Below are 16,724 nucleotides of genomic sequence, written 5' to 3' on the forward strand. Positions count from 1 at the left end.
CATGGATTTCTTATTCTTTAATTACAACATATACTTCTTATTGTTTACTTATAAATGCAGCCATAAGACATTTAAAGTTTATATTTGAGCACTTCCACCTTTACATTCCGTCCGCTTGTCTCAGCAAATTAAATGTTGGAAAAATAAACTCTCATTGCTGCCAAAATGACATATCTTTTGTTGGCAAGAATAGTGTTGTCAAATCACAGCTGCTCTACGTCTCTGAAACTTGTAAACTGTTAGATTAATATAGGATTTATAACTACAAAAGTAATGGGAAAGGGCAGTGTAGCTCTGAATGTTCATTTCCTATTTTCACTGTTATAATGGTCCTCTTTGAATGTGATTTCATGTTTTAGGTTTGCCTGCTTGTGAAACGCAGGAAGTGTGAAAGCTGAAAATACTGTGGACTTGGGGGGGGGGGGGGGGGGGGGGGGGGTGTTTGACAATAGTCAGGGAAATGCAGATGTCCCAACTGGCATTCATAAATATTTGAGAATTGCATAATAAAGAAACCATCTCACTGAATTACACATTTATCTAATTTAACATGGTCCAAAGGGATGGTAATGCTTATCTCTTAAAAAAACAAAACATTTATTTAACTGGGCCTTACCAAGTATTTTAAGCAGGCATATTCTGTCTACATCTTTTTTTCCCCCCACAGCATTTGTTAATGTGATTTCTTTTTTAATAGGTAAAATTAAGCTGAGCCAATCTGGTTTGTTACCACTCTGTTTTTGGCTCGGACCAAGTGGGTATTCTTCTACAAATGGATAATGGAGACTGGGGCCATAGGGTAAGTGGTGGCTTGAAATTAAGTTGCAATTAAAGCAATGCCCAGTATTTGAGGTAAACTTGGCTGCTAATTTAGCTAACATTTCTGCTAAGTTGTATTTGTAGACAAGACTGTGTATCCTGCCCCCATGAAAGTGATATTGTTGATTTCTTGAGACGGTTTTTGAAATATCAGAACTCATGCACACCTTTTTGTGTATACTGCTAACTTAAGACAATTTATTTCCCTATTCACGTAAATTTATCATACACATTTTTTTTTTACAGTATGTTAGATAATTAATTAACTCTTTTGTTCTAGATGACTACTCCTGTTACCTTGAATGTGGGGGGCCACTTGTACACCACTAGTCTATCCACGCTGCAGCGCTATCCTGACTCCATGTTGGGTGCCATGTTCCGGGGAGATTTTCCAACAACTCGCGATTCCCAAGGGAATTATTTTATTGATCGCGATGGAACACTATTCCGATACATCCTGAACTTCCTGCGGACATCTGAGCTTACCCTTCCGGTGGACTTCACAGAGACAGATCTGCTGCGAAAAGAGGCAGATTTCTACCAGATTGAGCCATTGATCCAGTGCCTTAACGATCCCAAGCCACTGTACCCTCCCGATATTTTTGAGCAGGTGGTGGAGCTCTCTAGCACTAGGAAACTGTCAAAATACTCCAACCCAGTTGCTGTCATCATCACACAGCTAACAATAACAACGAAGGTTCATGCATTGTTAGAGGGCATTTCCAACAACTTCACAAAGTGGAACAAACACATGATGGACACCAGAGATTGTCAGGTGTCTTTCACCTTTGGACCATGTGACTATCATCAAGAGGTGTCTCTAAGGGTCCACCTCATGGACTACATCATGAAACAAGGCTTCACCATTCGTAACACGCGGGTGCATCATATGAGTGAGCGTGCGAACGAGAACACTGTGGAGCATCACTGGACTTTCTGTAGACCAGCTCACAAAGTTGAAGACTGACTTACAGCGCAAGTGTTGTGGGTTATGTTATTGCTGGATTTGTCTTTGTGTTATAGAAAAAAAGCAAACAAAACTTACCTCTGCTTAAGTTTTCGCTGATCATTTTTTAAATTGTTTGACCAGGTTACTACTGCACAGAGCTCAAAGTCCAGACAGCAGCAAAAAAAAAAAGAAAAAAGAAAGAAAACGAACAAGGAAATGTGAATTTTTTTTTCTTAGTTTATTTATTTGATCAAGCACAATACTTTAACATTTGTGTCACCACTGTATATTTGATATTTAGCTTTTATTGTAGTCTTCAAACAAACAAACAAAAAAACATTCCTATGAAACTAAAAGGCAATAAAGACGTGTTTTAGTCAGTTTGAAAGCTATAGACTGACTCAAAAGATGGTATACATTGATTTTTATTTAAAAGACAAATTGTGACTTTGGTGACTAGTAAGTAATAAAAGGGATTGTTAAAAAAGAGCTCATTTTTTTAGATTCAGTGCCTAATTACAGCATCAAATGTTCTTAATAAAATACATTTATGTAAATTTCAACAATAACTTAGGAACGAGTTAAAAAAAAAAAAAAAAGATTGTAAAAACGGTCTTGAACACAAGTCACATTATGCATTCCTGTGTGTTGGGAGTGTACTTTTTAATTATTATAACTTCTAAATATCTTTTGTCCAGTAGATTTCAAGTGAAGAAAAATTAGTCTCTTAGGTCCCTCTTATGCACCGTATGGTACTGTTTCTAAAGCCCTTCCTAGTAGTTGCACGTGTCTGAGTCTTGTGTATATGTAATGTATGTATCTCTTGTGCGTAAATAATGTCATACTGCCTTATCAGCAGTGATGTGTTTGGTCATCTAAGCCTAAAATAAACCCATCTATGTATTTCATGTTACGAATTGCCTTCATAATTAATTTTTCTCCAGCTCATGAAGCTGTTTCAGGATCCGCCCATTTAAAGTTCCATAACCAGGCGCCACCTCACCAGAAGCAGGAAGAGCTCAGGGCCACAGGGGCCAGAGGGCAGCCCATCCCCAAGGCAGAGGCCCCCACAACGCCAAGGAGGACAATGGTCCTCAGGTGACCGCCCAACATAGAACAGAACACGCCCCAGGGACCGGAGTGTCTTTTTGAGTAATGGCCCTGAATGACATTTCACTTTTGGGTGTGTAAAGTACATTCTTGGAGAAAAATGATTTAATTGTAGTTTTTACCCTTAATTTGATGAAAAAAATGTGAGTAAAGGATTGTTTAAGGAAATTACACTAAGTACAATTCTGTATAAGCTTTTAAAAACCATGTCAGTGAAATCCAACCCTGTAGCTTTTCCATTGACTTTTTTTTACATTATTTAATTCCAGTATACAAAGTACAAAAAATTAGAAACACTCACAAGGATGTAAAAAGAAGTGGAGAACTCTTTGATATATGAGTTACTAAATACTTAAATAATAGCAACAATATAATAAGTTGTAGTTGTTTTCTTATTTAAAAAAAAAACTGGGAATGGTTCGCATGACTTTAGTTAGGAATAATGCATTCCCACTAAAACAATATACTTAAGTCCATGTAAATATTTGTCAAAGATTGCATTTCTTGCACAGAAAATACAGGACTCATCAAAACTGAATTCTTACAGCAACCAAGCTCAACCATGTAAAATATAATTTATTTGACACCATCCGAAGCTTTGAAGAAACACGTGTTGTCATGTAATTTTGTTTTTATTCCTATTCCGGAATGAGTTCATGTTAGAGGTAATATTCAAAACGAGTTTTAACAGATGCTGATTAGAGTTATTCCACTGTCTGCTCACAGCATGACAGTGAAATCCGCACCCGCTGCAGTTACGGACGTACGACGCAAACGGATGTGGCGAATACTAGCTAGTGGGTTTGTTTTAAATACCACGATGCGCCGCTTCAGATTTTTCCTCAAGATTCAAGGAAGCTCCGCCCGTTTTGTTTGCGTTGGGCAACAAAGCAAGCACACCCTGTTACGCTCATCGCTCTTGTAATGTTGTGAAGGACGTGTGAGAGGTACAAGCCATCTCTATTTTGAGTCGGTTACATGAAGCTGCAATAAAGTGTTTGGCTAGACAACTTATTTAAGCCGCAATGTTTCAAAGGAGCAAAACCTTGAAAGGTTTGTTGAGCTTTGTCCCCGGGAAACGACGACTGGGGTCGTACAGGTTCCTTCCTATCTTTTTCTGCATAGGAGGAGTCATGGAGTGGATCATGATCAACGTCAGAATAGGAAAAGAGACTTTCTGTAAGTATAGAGCCACACATTTAGTGTCCTTTTCAGACTTATCTTCCTACTCAACGCCATTCATGTGACATGAGGCACAGTTAGCATGCTAACCTTTTCCCCGTCCAAAATAAGTTAAAAATTAATAGTCTGTTCGTCTAGTTGCTCGTCTTTCACTTGTTACTTTTTAATTAAAGAACAAGAAATTCAGCTGACATTGTTTCGGCATCTTTAATTGGCGACGTGGAAAGTGACGTTTGTTATGTCAAAGCAACGTGTTAACCGCGAGTTTACCTTGAATTAATTGTGCGACTACACATTTTAAGCAATGTACTTTCCATGTTGTAATGCTGCTTTCCCTCAAGATCACTACCAGCAGGGCCGTCTTTACCTACTCTCAGGCCCCTGGGCTGAGAAGTTCTTTGGGCCCTCCAAATGTACCAAGTCTCTTTACAGAAAATAATATCCAGGTTCACACTGAGGTTCTCCCTATTTAGTAGTATTTACATCTTAATAGGATGACAATAATGAACAACATTGAAGACAATAATGAATGAGTAAATAACAACAGCAACAGATCAAACAACCCTATGAAGCCATGCTTCCTAAACAGAAATAGCTTATCAACATTACTTTTCAGACACTGCAGCACAACATGTGAAAACCTGCAGATGCTTTCACTAAACACTGCACTGTCCTTTTAGGAAGCTCTTTCTTCTGGTCTCTTTTGCACAGAAAGCTGTGATTATGTCCTTAAAATTCAAATCATAAAGAATGTCGGTGATTATAAGTGTAAGGATTATTGACAATGTTACCCAGTTTTGAGGGTATCATTTTTATTTCTGACAAGCCATCAGTCCCATTTCTGTCCAGTAAGTCCATACTGGAGTAAGTCATCCCCCAGAGTCCCGTTCTAATGAAAAGGAACATATGATTGAAAAGTATCATAAACTGCATGCTTTAAGTGTAAGCATCGCAAGATAGAGCTGACTAGATGTGACACCATGCAGAGATCACCCCCATCTTTTTTTTTTTTTTTAAATGAATATCAGTCATATAGCTGATACCTACTATTTATTTTTCTACTTGAAAAAAACACAGTGGGCCTATGCGTGCAGTGGAACTCTTATGCCTGGATCTACCAAAGGTCTGCACATACTAAAATATGTGCAAAGTAATTGCATACGGAACAAAAAAATTACTTATTACTCTTATTTATAAACAGCAGGCATTGAGATTTTGTGTCTTAATTGGTGCACAAAAACAGCGTGACTGTTGGCTCGTGCAACATAATGTTTAATATGGGGCGTTCACTGCCTATTCTGCGTGTGATGGGAGGAGAAAATGTAAATATATTAATTCCACACCTGCAATGTGATTTATTAAACCTGAGAGCAATGTTGCTGATAGAAACTGCATCTATATTCAATACGTTTCAAAAGGACATTCAGATAGTCTGTGTGTGTGTTCATGCACACATGGCTGCAGTTATTGTCACAAGAAGGAGACACTGAAACAAAGCAAAGAGGAAACACGTTCTTCACCCTTGAGTGAAGATTTATGGCATAAACGAGGAAACAATCATCAAAACATCCGGCTTATCCAGCATTTTGGAGCTTTTAGAGGAACTCATGATGGATGTGGAGAGGAATCACGCAGACCTGCAGATGACAGACATAGTGTGTCGCAACTTGGATCCCCCAAATGTTCTGTCCAAGTCCTAAATGTTGTGTCGCCAGATGGTTATATTTATTAGGTTTCCACGCATCTGCAGTCATTAACAGAAACCAAAAAGGTTTTTTTTCCCCAGTAGCTGGATTTCTTTGGCTATTTTTCATTTATTCACCTTCTAATGTCTTTATTCCATCTTTTTACTTCATCCCCTGTTCACATTTTACCGACAACATTAACTTGTTCATAAATTTGGTTCCAAACAGTGTTTATTTGTGTGTCAGATTTCTTTGCTAGATCATGTTTTCTTTTCAAACTCGCCATGCTGCAAACCACGTCATGCGCAAACCTTTTTTTAAACACTCTGCAACATGTTTGCACCTTTTACACAATCACTAAATCACCTGCAAACTGTGGTTCAGCCCCCAGGTAAGCCCGTGCATTAAGGCGGCCCTGATCTACCAGCTGTATGATACAAACAAAACGAGGTGTTTTTATGGCCCCTCAGACCCCTCTCTTATGGATTAAGCTCCCAGTTAGTGTGAGGGAAGCAGACACCCTCCCCACCTTTAAGACTAGGCTGAAAACCTATCTTTTTGATAAGTCCTATAGCTAGGGATGATTAGCATCCCTTAGTTATGCTGCTATAGGTTTAGACTGCTGAGGGACATTTCCTGATACACTGAGCTTCTTTCTTTTTCTCTTTATCTCTCTCTTTTATCCCCCCCAATAACAGTGTTGCATCATTAACATGTATGTCTCCTGTCTCAGTAGGTCTCCCTGGCCGGGAGTAGCAGTTCCTGTTGTCTATTGTCTTTCTGTCCTCTTCCCCCCACACAGCAGAGGCAGATGGCTGCTTGTCCTTGAGCCGGGTTCTGCCGGAGGTTTCCTTCCTGTTAAAAAGGAGTTTTTTCCTTCCTACTGTTGCCAGTGTGCTTGCTCAGGATGGGAGATTGAGTTGGACTCAACTCAATCTGTTGGTTTCCTTATACAGGCTATTATGAATTGGCCTTCATTATGTTTTCCCCTCTGTCTGTAAAGCGTCTTGAGATGGCATTGCCGTGATTTGACGCTATATAAATAAAGTTGAATTGAATTGAATTGAATTGAATTATGGTGAAGAAGCCAACTACTCATTCTCCACTGTCTGTATTTAAGTACAACTTCTAACAAGTTGTGATTTCTTTTGAAATCCAGCATAGTTGAGGTCACACAGGATATCTGTGTTGTTACCAATTCTATATATAACAACCAAAAATAGATTTAAGGCTAATATCAAGAAAATAGATTGTGTTCTTAAAAAACACTACCTGTAATCTTCATTACTTGTGTATTATGGTGTGACTAGCACCACTTCAAGCAAATACAACAGTAACTTGCGTCTTATTTAATGATGCTTCAGTATTTATAAGCAATTATTAATTTTACTGTTAATTGTTTTAATAGTCAAGCTGGCAGAATTATTGTGTGGAATTAGTCATTCAGACATGTTTTTATTTATATTTTATGTTTTTTTTTGTGTCTGTAGTTAATTTATATATCAAGCCATATTGACCACTTTCTTCTTTTTTAAGAAAATAAACCTAAAACTAGCCTTTATTAAAAAAATTAAATAATATATTGGTGAGAACTGCTTATTAGTTTTGGCTACAAAATTAATTGACTAATACAAACCATAACAAAATAATACAAATTAATACAGTAAATACAATAAAGGTTCAATAAAAGGTTAAATAAATAACGGTACTGGATTTTATTTTATTAACTGAGATAGAGTTAATTGAAACCACTTTGTATGTACTTTTTTGAGTAGTATGCATGTGCGTCATATTGTATAAACTTATTTTCATTTACTCTTAGTCCTAAAAAAATTGCCATTTCTTTGTGAGGAGCTGCAGAAGAGAAAAAGAATGTGGCTCATCTTGAGTACTTAAAATACTATTTTGATTTTTTTTTCTGCATTCATGTGTCTGCAGTTTTGTCCTGGAAAGAATGCAATTTTAAAGGGTGAAAAGCAAAGAAGACCACAGTGTGCATCCACCCTCATCTAACCCATTTCCCATTGTTCCAGATGTGCTCATGTGTCATGTTTCAGGAGAACCAAAAGGTTAAAAAATTCTCATGTGATTGGTGAAAGAAAAAAAGATTAACAGCCTGTCCCTTGTATTCTTTGGATTACATTACTTTTGTAGTTGTAAAAATACTGTATATCTTCGGAAGTGTATCTAGTGAGATTGTCTTTAAGTGTTGTTGCAAAAGCACAAGTGAATTTATTAATACTGCTCTCCATTGAGTGTCCCAGTAAACCTGTACGTGCAATGCCAGTACTGCAAAACTGGCTCCACTTAGTGACATGCAGCAGATATTAAATTACATGTGCTTTTTTCTGCAGTGTCCAGCCAAACTGTCTGCTGTGTAAATTCGCTCACTTTCACTGTGTCATTCAAGAAGAACAGAGCCATTGTTTAGTACAATGCAGGTTCAAACAGCATGCTGCAAAGGAAGTCTGTTCATAATGACATATGTGACAAATTTGTCACATTTTAATTAGACCCACATTAAAGTATTTTTAATCTTTTCCGTTTTCTTTGCAGATGATGTCTACCGAAGGAAACAATCAGAACGGGAGTACCAGCAGAAGTTATCAGGTGGTCTGGTAGTTCTTGATCAGTCGGGAGCCAAATGAAAAACATCTATTGGATGTGGACCGTGTCACCATCATGAACATGATTACAAGCCAAGGACAAAAAGATGATGGAGAAATCATTTCCAGCATGCAGGTTTTATTTTTTTTATATGGTCAGTCAGAGAAGCATGGGCAATGCTGCACTGACAATACACTTGGTACAACATCAGAGCCAAATATAACCTCAACTAAAGTCTGATTTGTTCTTGAAAAGCAAATCAGCACTATCAACTCTTTTGATGGACTGTGTTGACAACATTGCATAGTACGTGGCAAGACAAAGCCACAAACTAAAAAGGACAAAAACATACTTGTATTAATTATTTGGAAGATTTTGCACTTGTGTTGTGAACAGAAGGTGAGAAACTGTTCAGCTGATCTGTTAGGTGAATAAAAGTGTTGATTACTTTTTCCACTGTATTATTTACATTTTGTCTTACTCAAACTGCCTGTGCATCTTATACTATACTCATTCAGTTAACACAGAGTGTGTGTTTTTCGTGTATTTAGTTATCAATTGTTTATATGTACTTTTGTATTCAGTTATACCAGCCTATTGGGAGAGATTGCAGGCAGATGAAGCTGTCAGGATGCTGCGATAACTTGAGCGGGTTTCCATCCAGTCTCACCTGGTCCAAATTGGGTCGGATGTAGTGGCTGTTGTTACCTTTGCAAAAAGTCTCATCTGTTATTGTTGAGATTTTGTTGTTCTGCAGGAAACAACAACAAAAGCACAACATTAGAATATTATGTCATAACAAGTGGCAAATTAAAGAAAAAGGCACACTGGTGTGATTCCAGGTAATGATAGCAAAACCCACATGCAGGTGCACAACATGAAGAGACTCTGGAAGTTGCGGCACTGCCGTCAGTTCATTGTTTCCAAGGTAAAGATATGCCAAGCTGTTGAGTTTCTGGAACAAAAAAAGGCCACTATGTGACACACAGGACAACTATATGCTGGCAAAATCTATTGGTTAACTGTGTAACTCACTTTAAAAGCGGTTGCTTTTACACCCTGGGTTTTCAGCCTGTTGGAATTGGCATTGAAAGATGCTAGCTTCGCAGGAAGCATGGGTAGTCTGGTCAGTCGGTTTTCTGCAAGAGAGAGCTCCTCAAGGTGGGGAAGTTTTGAAAAAGCGCCATCCTCGATCTCAGCAATGAGATTTCCAGTTAGGTCAATTCTTTTCAACGTCGCTGGATAATAAAGAGAAAAGGTAACATAGTTTTGAAGTTGGCTAAAATGTTGAATAATTTCAAAATGATCAACGCGCTTCTTTTTTTACCCATGTCAGCAAAATCTTTGTTGCTTATTTTGGTGATTTTGTTGAAACGTGCGTAAAGATACGCCGTTTCCTTTGGCAGAGATGGGACAGTTGTCATATCAGGGGACACCTCCTCGCAATACACGGATCCACTCAGACACACGCACATTAGACATGTTGGCAACTCTGAAAAAGGTCACATCTTTTCATATAAGTCTTTGTAAAGACACTGGCTATCTAGTAAAAAGGTTAGTTAAATGGTCCGAGCAATGGGATCATGCAGCTTAAATCCACTAGATGTTGTGTAGACTAGGACACTTGATCAGCCCCATTATTACATAATATGGGCTTTAGCTACATTCACAAAAATGTGGAAGAATACCTCAGTGTGTGTTGCATAATCAGCTTTTAAAGAGTAGAAAACTATATTTTTCAGCAAACCTTACCACTGGCTTTTTGAGCTACTGCAAGGTCAGCTTCTGAGTCTTGTTGGAAGCCGTAGTCTGGGATATTCTCCGTCTGCAAAAGTAAGAAAGCTGCTTCTTAGCTTTCCTTTTCCTCTCAACCCATCGTCCTTACACTCATCAAGACAGTATTTCAACTCCAAAAGATGGTCTTACTGTAGGTTCTCTGCCCTTCACATATTCATCTTTTGCAGGAGACACCAGTATCCATGGGAGCATAATTGATACAAAAATTAAAATCCTCATTTGCATCATGGTGTTTCGGCTGCTGGTCAAAGAAGAGTGCTGTCTGCTTGGCTGAGTTGATGTGAGCAGGAAAATTTTTCCATCCAGTTCAACTGCCAGCATATTGCTGAGTAAGTACAGGAAATTCACTTTAACTCAATACATGCTGTCTGTTTCATTAGTTGGTCGATTCATTCTTTAATCCAGATCATCAGATGGATGTAGCCTATTTATTTTTTTAATCAATGTACTAACCAAACTAGCAACCAGAATATGATACTCAATAATGTGTTCATTTGCTATCATTATTAGGAAGTAAGTTTTTAATTGTTAATTGGTAGTGTTGTTGGTTTGCCCTATCTTGCATGTTTAAAACATATCTAAATGAAAATTACAGGAAAAAAAAAGTCATGCTCCACTGACATTATGTAATTTAATGTTAGTCTAGCACGGGTCAGTAGAATCGTGTAATGGCAATTCCTTCATCTCAAACTATTACTTGAAACCGAAACAACAACATAAAAAATGTCAAAATCGCATAAGCTTGTCACGTGTTAGGTGACTTGCCTGATTGTGTCAAAATGTGAACAGTATGATGAAGAAGACTGTTTAAATGCAAGCTGTCAGCAAACATTTGGTGGCCGATTCATTGCACACACTTTTTAAAAATTGTATTTATTTGATGTTTAGTCTTCTTGTCACGTTCAGCAGTACATACTCAAACTCTAAAAAAGTTCAACATGTTAGAAGTTTAGAGAAGGTTAAATTAAGTCATTTCTTATTATTTTGAAGTACATTTTGACATAAAATGTAAAATGTCCCTCACTTTTTTGTAGTGTATAAAAGTAAATTAATCTTGATAGTAGCCGTGTGCTATATTATACAAGCTTAGCAAACAAAATTTCATGCAACGACTTTAACCAGACTACAGAGGTTAAAACCTTCTCGAAATAATACAGAATTTTAAGGACACATAGACTTTAGGTGAGTTTTGGAAAAATAAATCCATAAATAAATAAAGTTTAGCTTTGCTGGCCTTAGTGCAGAAACAGCGGCAGCATTACGTAACACAGATGTGTGGTGAGAAAGGAGGAAACAGAAGTGCCAGTGTAGCGGAAGTGGTACTGCCCTGAACGCTGAGCGAGACGGAGGACGGAGGTTGAATCGTCCAGAAAGTACAAAAAAAGCAGGATTAAAAGTCACCAATACTGTAAGTGTATTAACCTCGCGCATCTAAATACTGAACAATAATGCAAATTTTTCATTGGTAGGTATCTTGTAAAAGGACTGTTTTTATCGTGTCCGGTTGAATGCTGTTGAGAAGCCATCGTAGCCGAGAGGCTAGCGGGGTTTGTGAAAGGCTAGCTCGCTGGCTAGCATTAGCTACTAGCTAACGAGCTAAGCGACGGTCGGATTCCATGACACTTTGTTCTGACAGGCTCGGCAGCCTGGGCGGGCCTTCATACAGCTGTTGAAAATTAATTAAACAGGAAAACGGTAAACTTGAATGCTGTGATATGCTTTCTTTGGATCAAGTACGCAGTGAATATTTATCTCCAACATATAAATCCTATTTGAGTAATTTATTGTGGCCGTGGATTTCGGCTGGCCTAGCTATCAGCGATAGCGGCATTTAGGCGACGCTGGCTAGCTAAGTGTTAGCCATTTCATTTGCTTCACGTTATCACGACAGATTAGCACCCTTAATGTCCTTAATCCAGTGAGGTCACATTCTTACATATAACTTAATTTATTTTTTGAATCGGTTAAGTACATTTTTAAGTTAGCGTTTACATTAGGGACCGAAGTACAGTAGCCCGCTAACCCTGCTAGCAACCTAAAGGGAAGGCATTAAAACCTGACGGAAGAAAGGTTTACTTGATTTTTATTGAGAGATGGCCAAAGCATCATCAAACAAATCAATCAAACGTGATTGCGTCATAAATGTAAATAGCTTGTCGTTTGTGAGCCTGATGAAGAATTTAATTAGAATAACGTTACAAAGTAAAATACGGGAAAGGATTGGTGAAGGCTGTCAACTAGCAAGCAGCTAACCTAAGCAAGTGATATGTATGGCTGACCCACTTGATCATGGGCCTGGTTTAAACTTATACTTTCTTAACATCTTATGTTATAGTGGTATCTATGAAAATATAATTTAAAACACATAATTTCATACCACGTATGAAATCATTACTAAATGAATAGGGTGAATGTCACTGAGAAACCATAAACCATCCCTTTGTAGAATCTTTCTATAACTACTTTTAACTATGTATTTTCTTTCCCCCAAGTCTAGAAAATGGATAAGAACGACCTGGTACAGAAAGCCAAGCTTGCTGAGCAGGCTGAGCGTTACGATGACATGGCTGCAGCCATGAAGTCAGTGACAGAGCAAGGTGCGGAGCTGTCAAATGAGGAGCGCAACCTTCTTTCTGTTGCCTACAAGAATGTGGTTGGAGCACGCCGCTCATCTTGGCGCGTCATCTCCAGCATTGAGCAGAAGACCGAAGGAAACGACAAAAAACAGCAGATGGCACGTGAATACCGGGAGAAGATAGAATCTGAGCTGCAGGAAATCTGCCATGATGTGCTTGTAAGGATTTCTCTTTTTTTTTTTTTTTCCCGTTTCTTTTTTCTTTAACAGTCTTGTGAAACTGTGATTGTTTTTAAGTAATCAAGGTAATCAAAAACTAAAACTCATTTGTTATGTTCAGGGGCTACTGGACAACTTTCTCATTGCCAACGCATCTGCTGCTGAAAGCAAGGTGTTCTATCTGAAAATGAAAGGTGACTATTATAGATACCTTTCTGAGGTTGCATCTGGAGATACTAAGAAGGGTAAGTGAGAACATCTGTTTTATGTTTATGCTTTAACATTGTCTGATGAAATCTGATCTTATTTATAACAATATCAGTTGTGAATTCTCAAAGTGCAGATTTCTAAGTAATTTAAATCACATTATCTTTCGTAACATTTTTTAGAAAGGGTTAAAAAAAAAAAAAATCACTGAAAAATTTTGCCAATGCAGTTAGTGAAATCCAGCAGTAGCTGACTGTTGTTTTTTTTTTTTTTTCCCTATCGAATCAAAGTGAACATTTAAACTTGCACACAGCAATTCATTGACGAGCTTTATAGGCATACTATAGGCATGTTCAAGGAAGAGAAGACACTAAACTTGCATTTCAGTTTAAAGTAATTTTAAGTTTGGGTTCATTTGTCTAATTTTAAACAACTAAATGGAAACTAGTTGGAAACTGCATATCAATCTGCCTTGCTTATTCTGTTGCCCAAAAAATGACCTGAATGATGAAAGTGTCTGAAAATTGTGAGTTAACAGTACTTTTCACCTTTTTGTGCTCACACAGATACAGTGGACAATTCCCAGCAGGCGTACCAGCAAGCTTTTGACATTAGCAAGGGGGAGATGCAGCCAACACACCCCATCAGGCTTGGCCTTGCCCTCAACTTCTCAGTCTTCTATTATGAAATCCTCAACAACCCGGATAAGGCCTGCAGCCTGGCCAAGACGGTATGAAATTAAGCTTAAACTAGTGTTTCAGATCAGTTTTCGGTTATTTTTAGATATATGGAGACACAACTGGCAGTATGTGAGGAATACCATGCGAGGAAATTTGATGATTAAAGTCTCAACTGCTTCCAATCTGTGTTGAAAAGTTACGATGCATTATTCCACTTTGAGTTGTTTTTTTTCTTTCCCCCAGGCATTTGATGAAGCCATTGCTGAACTTGACACTTTGAACGAGGACTCTTACAAAGACAGCACCCTGATCATGCAACTACTAAGGGACAACCTGACTGTGAGTTTGCTGCACTTTTTGGCTGATCCTGGTGGGGATTTGTTACAGAAAGTTGTAACATGTTTGTTTATTTATTTTTTTTTTACCAGCTGTGGACATCAGAAAACCAGGCAGATGAGGGAGAGACCGGAGACGGGGAAAACTAATGGAATTGCACTGTTAATCCACCTACACTCTTATCTTAAACACAGACAGCTTATATACATCCCCCTCCACTCCATCAGCCCCTCCCACTTCTGTATGACAAGCAGCCTGAATTGCTCCTGACCAACTAGTTTACCCCTCTCAGTTCACTGTGAGGTGACAGGGTAATTTTCAGTTGTTAGCAGATTCAGTCACTTTGTGGAAACATGTTGTATTGATTAGTGAGTCCATGTTGCTGTTGTTTTTGTCAGCTTTGTATGTAGGTCTGTATGTAGTGAGTGAGCAAATGTGAATGGTTATGAATGATTGTGTGTATGTTTTGGGGGGGAGGGGGGTGTTGTGAATTCTAATCGTCCTTCCAAATTCCTTTGTCCCAGCTAGTTTGTTGAGCATTTTTTCATCCCTTTTTTGTTACTTTTCTTATTGTGATTCATCATGATATTTACAGGTTTTATTGTATGGTAATTAAACTGGCAGTTGATTTCCACCAAACACTGTGATGGTAGGCTTTCCATTCGCTTCATAACCCCAGAACAGTTTTGTGTTTGCATTTCCAGACACATACAATCCTGTATTCAACTAACTGCAATTCTGCTGTGGGCTCATACAGAAAGGAGGCAGGCTGTATTGTGACACTGACATCTTGGTGTATTGCTCCTTGATCATGTTCACAAATTCACAGTTTTAAAGTTCTAAGGGACCCCTTAAATTGTCATGTTAGATTTGTTCAGACATAAGACATTCCACATTATTAGGCTTCTGGAAACAGCAGTGCTCCTTTTTTTAAAAAAAAAAAAAAACTAAGTATGGATTGTCATTGTAGTTTTACTCACTGTTCAGGTGCTGCTTGATCTCAGTACTATGGAAACTGTATGTGCGTAAATGTGGTTCCATGTATTTTGCAAGATTGACTATCATCTGTATGTAAAACCTAAAGTAACCTTTTATTAATGTTAATTGAAAATGTCTTACCACACTGTATCAACCCTGCTTGCAAAATATTCCTCTTAAAGCGGTTGTTTTCTCCAAAAAGTTTTTGTGCCTGGCTTTCTCTTGCAGCCTCTAGTTAATTTCCTTTTAGATAGCAGCATCCCTTTTTGAAAATCTCAGAATGAGTTAGACCACAAACATAGTTAAATCTTGGTCTCAGTTTGTACCCAGGTGATCTGCTGTGAAAGATAGTTGTGAATGATAGCCTCAAATACCGAGTTGTTTTAGAAGGTGAAATACCCCATTTCATCACTTTGGAAAGAAGTCCAGTGTCACAATACCATGTATCACCACTACATTCCACATTACTGTAGTTGAAGACACCATTCCACATCATAGCTGGTGGTCTGTTTACTCTGACAATGCTCAAATGAATTGAAATCTTTTGTTGGGAAGGAAAAAAAAACATGTCGGTTCATTATTATGCTTGATGAAAATGCAGTTAGTGAATGTGGAACGAAGCCTGTCTGTATATCAGGTATCTACATGCTTTGTTTTTACTGACAAGTCTTATGGCTAAATTTTGCTTCTGTAACAGTCTATTACCCAGTGCACACACGTGGTTGTGAAAATTTAGAATAGCTATAAAAAAGCAGTGACGAAATGGAGATAAACAATGGTTGGTGTAATTCTAGCTTTGTGTTTATGTATCTTAAAACCATTCTAGTTTCATTATACATGTAAGAAATAGGAAAGTGTCAAAGACCATTCAGTGAAATAAAGTTTCGTTTAAGATAAGAGGCAAACTACGTCTTTATTTCTGTTCACATGAAAGCCTTGGGAAGAAATTTAAATGGGAAAAGGTGTGATTTCTGTTACTTCCACATAGACATAAAAATGTTCAATTTTTTTTTTTCAATTTATTTTTAATTCAGCAGACAGAAGCAGTCCAAAATTGGTTAATGACAATTTGCAAAGAACTAGTTTTTATCGCGGAATGGGACGGCCTTTTAAATGTCTGCTTTCTCACAGCTTAATTGAAACGTGCGAAAGGCGTGCAGGTGTTGCAGGGTGATAATTAAATCAAAACAACCTCGCACTCGCGTGGCAAGTGTTCACAAGCTGCTGTCCGACGCCTTCGCATAAAATGTAAGTTTATTCAGTCAACTTGCAGGTTAAATTAAGCATAAAGTACGTTTATCTTTTCGTAAAGCAAGTAGTTCTGATATGAGGTGCCTTCACTATGAGTTGGATGCTAATTTTGCTGATACTTGTTAGCAAAAAAATTTAATCGCGTTCATTGTAGTTTTCTTCGCACCCTTCAAACATTAGGTTTGTTAATAAAGTACCACAACTGGCCTTATTTTAATTTTGGGGCCTCGCGCGAGGCCTTTGCATATAACATTATGTTCGCATTATGGCGTTTGGGAACACGTTTTGCCTTGATGTCTATCAGATTTCTTAATTGAATCATTTTCATA

General features: G+C 37.9%; 5 protein-coding genes across 6 annotated transcripts in view; 4 read left to right on the top strand and 1 right to left on the bottom strand.

Annotated features, from left to right (window-relative positions):
- Positions 1 to 375, top strand: part of slmapb (sarcolemma associated protein b) — a gene marked incomplete at its 3' end in the record, with an annotated part of 5,767 nt that extends 5,392 nt beyond the window's left edge. The window contains exon 8 of the mRNA XM_079238531.1: positions 360 to 375. Within this exon, the coding sequence (XP_079094657.1) occupies positions 360 to 375 (16 nt within the window). The remainder of the gene's footprint in view (positions 1 to 359) is intronic.
- A 303-nt stretch (positions 376 to 678) lies between these two features.
- Positions 679 to 2,657, top strand: kctd6b (potassium channel tetramerization domain containing 6b). Its single transcript, XM_079239869.1, has 2 exons — positions 679 to 799; positions 1,100 to 2,657. Exons 1-2 carry the CDS (start codon positions 773 to 775, stop codon positions 1,784 to 1,786), a joined length of 714 nt encoding a protein of 237 aa, XP_079095995.1. The 5' UTR covers positions 679 to 772; the 3' UTR covers positions 1,787 to 2,657.
- A 1,139-nt stretch (positions 2,658 to 3,796) lies between these two features.
- uqcc5 (ubiquinol-cytochrome c reductase complex assembly factor 5) lies at positions 3,797 to 8,801 on the top strand. Its single transcript, XM_079238650.1, has 2 exons — positions 3,797 to 4,057; positions 8,302 to 8,801. Exons 1-2 carry the CDS (start codon positions 3,904 to 3,906, stop codon positions 8,391 to 8,393), a joined length of 246 nt encoding a protein of 81 aa, XP_079094776.1. The 5' UTR covers positions 3,797 to 3,903; the 3' UTR covers positions 8,394 to 8,801.
- Positions 8,802 to 8,913: 112 nt separating this feature from the next.
- On the bottom strand, positions 8,914 to 10,593 carry ognb (osteoglycin, paralog b). The gene is made up of 6 exons (XM_079238649.1): positions 10,279 to 10,593; positions 10,105 to 10,177; positions 9,680 to 9,844; positions 9,388 to 9,590; positions 9,215 to 9,307; positions 8,914 to 9,103 (listed from the first exon to the last, which is right to left on the bottom strand). The coding sequence occupies exons 1-6, from the start codon at positions 10,468 to 10,470 to the stop codon at positions 8,933 to 8,935; spliced, it is 897 nt and encodes a 298-aa protein (XP_079094775.1). The 5' UTR covers positions 10,471 to 10,593; the 3' UTR covers positions 8,914 to 8,932.
- An 869-nt stretch (positions 10,594 to 11,462) lies between these two features.
- On the top strand, positions 11,463 to 16,032 carry LOC306754655 (14-3-3 protein beta/alpha-1-like). 2 transcript variants are annotated; one of them, XM_079238693.1, is made up of 6 exons: positions 11,463 to 11,557; positions 12,642 to 12,943; positions 13,065 to 13,188; positions 13,717 to 13,880; positions 14,074 to 14,169; positions 14,259 to 16,032. In XM_079238693.1, exons 2-6 carry the CDS (start codon positions 12,650 to 12,652, stop codon positions 14,313 to 14,315), a joined length of 735 nt encoding a protein of 244 aa, XP_079094819.1. In that variant the 5' UTR covers positions 11,463 to 11,557; positions 12,642 to 12,649; the 3' UTR covers positions 14,316 to 16,032. The 2 variants fall into 2 exon arrangements, with proteins under 2 accessions (XP_079094819.1, XP_079094820.1); XM_079238694.1 differs by having other exon boundaries at positions 11,485 to 11,557; positions 12,647 to 12,943.
- Positions 16,033 to 16,724: the final 692 nt, after the last annotated feature.

The sequence above is a fragment of the Telmatherina bonti genome (assembly GCF_933228915.1).
Source record: "Telmatherina bonti genome assembly, chromosome: 4".
NCBI lineage: Eukaryota > Metazoa > Chordata > Actinopteri > Atheriniformes > Telmatherinidae > Telmatherina > Telmatherina bonti.

What these genes read in the sequence shown, in the direction of transcription:
- ognb (XM_079238649.1), bottom strand. Translation starts at nt 10,470, where the DNA reads ATGCTGGCAGTTGAACTGGATGGAAAAATTTTCCTGCTCACATCAACT. An exon ending in AGTAGCTCAAAAAGCCAGTG is followed by an intron (nt 9,845 to 10,104) that starts GTAAGGTTTGCT and finishes GACCTTTTTCAG; the next exon opens with AGTTGCCAACATGTCTAATG. An exon ending in TTCATGTTGTGCACCTGCAT is followed by an intron (nt 9,104 to 9,214) that starts GTGGGTTTTGCT and finishes TGTTTCCTGCAG; the next exon opens with AACAACAAAATCTCAACAAT.
- LOC306754655 (XM_079238693.1), top strand. Translation starts at nt 12,650, where the DNA reads ATGGATAAGAACGACCTGGTACAGAAAGCCAAGCTTGCTGAGCAGGCT. An exon ending in ATCTGGAGATACTAAGAAGG is followed by an intron (nt 13,189 to 13,716) that starts GTAAGTGAGAAC and finishes GTGCTCACACAG; the next exon opens with ATACAGTGGACAATTCCCAG. An exon ending in TACTAAGGGACAACCTGACT is followed by an intron (nt 14,170 to 14,258) that starts GTGAGTTTGCTG and finishes TTTTTTTACCAG; the next exon opens with CTGTGGACATCAGAAAACCA.
- kctd6b (XM_079239869.1), top strand. Translation starts at nt 773, where the DNA reads ATGGATAATGGAGACTGGGGCCATAGG. An exon ending in ATGGAGACTGGGGCCATAGG is followed by an intron (nt 800 to 1,099) that starts GTAAGTGGTGGC and finishes CTTTTGTTCTAG; the next exon opens with ATGACTACTCCTGTTACCTT.
- uqcc5 (XM_079238650.1), top strand. Translation starts at nt 3,904, where the DNA reads ATGTTTCAAAGGAGCAAAACCTTGAAAGGTTTGTTGAGCTTTGTCCCC. An exon ending in AATAGGAAAAGAGACTTTCT is followed by an intron (nt 4,058 to 8,301) that starts GTAAGTATAGAG and finishes TTTTCTTTGCAG; the next exon opens with ATGATGTCTACCGAAGGAAA.